General features: G+C 55.2%; 1 protein-coding gene across 1 annotated transcript in view; it reads right to left on the bottom strand.

Annotated features, from left to right (window-relative positions):
* GOLIM4 (golgi integral membrane protein 4) overlaps positions 1-2306 on the bottom strand; it is a 44332-nt gene that overhangs the window by 27591 nt on the left and 14435 nt on the right. The window contains exon 11 of the mRNA XM_021712545.1: positions 1-53. Coding sequence (XP_021568220.1) covers positions 1-53 — 53 coding nt within the window. The remainder of the gene's footprint in view (positions 54-2306) is intronic.

Genomic DNA, 2306 nt, shown 5'->3' with positions numbered 1-2306 from the left:
CTGGGGATCCTGTGCAGGGTGTCCTTCAGCTGCTTGTACTCGGCGACCTGCGTCTGCGCGCAGACGGCGCAGTGCGAGGGGCGCGAGCGTCAGACCCGGGCGGGCTCTGGGCTCCCCGCGAGGCCGCACAGCAGGGGGGAGCACGGCGTGTGTGCATGCCGTGGCTCTTCTGACTCGGACATGCTCGAGTGCTTCGGAGCCCATGCGGTTAGAGACGGGGTGAGAGCCAGCCGGAAACGTCCGAGGCAGAGGTTAGTTTCCCGGGCCGCGCTAAGCAGCGTCAGGGCTTCTGCAGACACCTTGCGTGAACGCCACGACCAAGGGAAGGCAGCTGCGCAATCCGCGTTTGGCCACACTAAGTCTGTCCTAAACTCACAGTCACCCAAGCGCAGAGACCCTTTGCCAGAGTGAACTGCGTCGCAGTTTTTCAGGGAATAGGAATTATGGATTGGTCACGAACTCAAAAACACGCACCTACAAATGACTCAAGCTGTCCCCCACCCCCCTTAATTCGTGCTTGAATGGAGTCTCTCCCTCGCATGGATGCGTCCTGTGCTGCGCCCTGCGGTCTGTGGAGAGCAGTGGCCCAGACGTGACATGAGACCAGACTTCATCCCCCAATTCTGAATGCCCTTTTCTAAGAGCGACAAAGGTGCGCCCACAGGGAAGGGAGAACCTGCTCACACTGGTAGGTCTGGGTGGATGTGTGTGTGCATAACACTTGTAACGCGGGGTGCCAGAAAGCCGGAGACAACTCAGGCGCTTGGACGAAGCCAGTAGACCCGCGCACGCTCTGCTCACCACGTCCCCCTACACTGCCATCCCGAAAACAAACGCTGTCCGCAAAGCCCACTTCGAGGAACGCACAGGGGGGCCTTGGGGAGAGGGCTCTTTTCCGGCACGAGCCTCCCAGGCAGGGCTGCCCCCGAGGGCGCAGGCACCACAGGCGAGAGGAGCCGGAACCCACCAGGGCTTCCCGCTGCCACCCTGGGCGAAAAAAGAGGTGGCACCTCTTTGCTTCTCTGTCACGTCCACTAAGGCGAAGAAGTCTGCTTGCTAGGTCCCACCCGGGGGGCTGCCTCTTGCAATCTGGACGAAAGCACCCCGTGTGGCTCGCAGAGAGCCTTTTCTCAGAAGTCTGTTAAAATATTTCCAAGCCAACTTTGGAGGTTAAAGAAAGGGCAGCGACAGAGTGACGCTCGTACTAGTTTAAGAGGCACGTGAACGAGTACACGCGACTCAGTTCTGCCAGTCCTTTCTCCGCCTCCCAGATACGTGATCTTTGAAGGTGACAGGTGGCTCTCAAACATTTGTGTGCATGAATCACTGTGTTAAAAATGTCAGTCCCTGGGCCCCCACTGTAGAAATTACAACTCAGTAGGTCTGAGGCAAGGCCCAGATGCCCTTGATGTGGGACATCTGAAAAACACCACTTGAGAGTTGAGCGTGGCTGGGCTCGGTGGCTCCGCCTGTCGTCCCAACACTTGGGAGGCCAAGGCGAGGGGATTGCCTGAGCCCGCCCATTCGAGACCAGCCCGGGCAACTTGATGAGACCTCGTCTCGACCATAAATAAAAAATTAGCCAGGCTTGGTGGCTTAGCCTGTAATCCCGCGCCTTTGGGAGGCTGAGGTGAGTGGATTGCCTGAGCCCTCGGGTTCGAGACCCGCCTGAGCAGCAAGACCTCATCTCTACAATAAATCAAAAAATGAGCCGGGCGTGATAGCGTGTGCCTGTAGTTCCAGCTACTCGGAAGGCTGAGGCTGCCGGAGCCCGGCAGGTAGAGGCTGCGGTGGCCGGGAGCGGTCACTGCACTCCAGCCTGGGCAACAGAGTGAGACTCCAATTCAAAAAAAAAAAAAGAAGAGGTGAGCATGACTTGGATTTCAAGATGACCTGAGCTTCAAGCTTGGTTCTGGTCGCTGATTTCAGGCCAGCAACTTTACTTGCCTTTGGGCCTCAGTTTATTTAATTGTAAAAGGGTACAATGTGACCTAACTCGTTTATTTAATTGTTGTGAGGATTAAATAAAATCCTCAACTACATTTAAAAGCCAGACTGTCAAGACAGAATCGCCTACGATGACTTACATGAGAAATGTAGATGCCTGAAACAGCACTTGTTTTCTAAGGAGACTTGGGAAAGCTTTAATACGGTATTATCAACCCTGTTTGTGTCCTCCCAAAATTCAAAATTTGTATGTTGAAATCCCACCCCAATATTCAAAATTCGTGTGTTGAAATCCCACCTTCCAGCCGGGCTCGGTGGCTCAGCCTGTCATCCCACGCCTTTGGGAGGCTGAGGTGAGT

The sequence above is a fragment of the Carlito syrichta genome, unplaced genomic scaffold (assembly GCF_000164805.1).
Source record: "Carlito syrichta isolate Samal-C Ts95f unplaced genomic scaffold, Tarsius_syrichta-2.0.1 Scaffold303342, whole genome shotgun sequence".
NCBI classification, from domain to species: Eukaryota; Metazoa; Chordata; class Mammalia; order Primates; family Tarsiidae; genus Carlito; species Carlito syrichta.
This window is presented reverse-complemented; position numbering and strand designations above follow the sequence as displayed.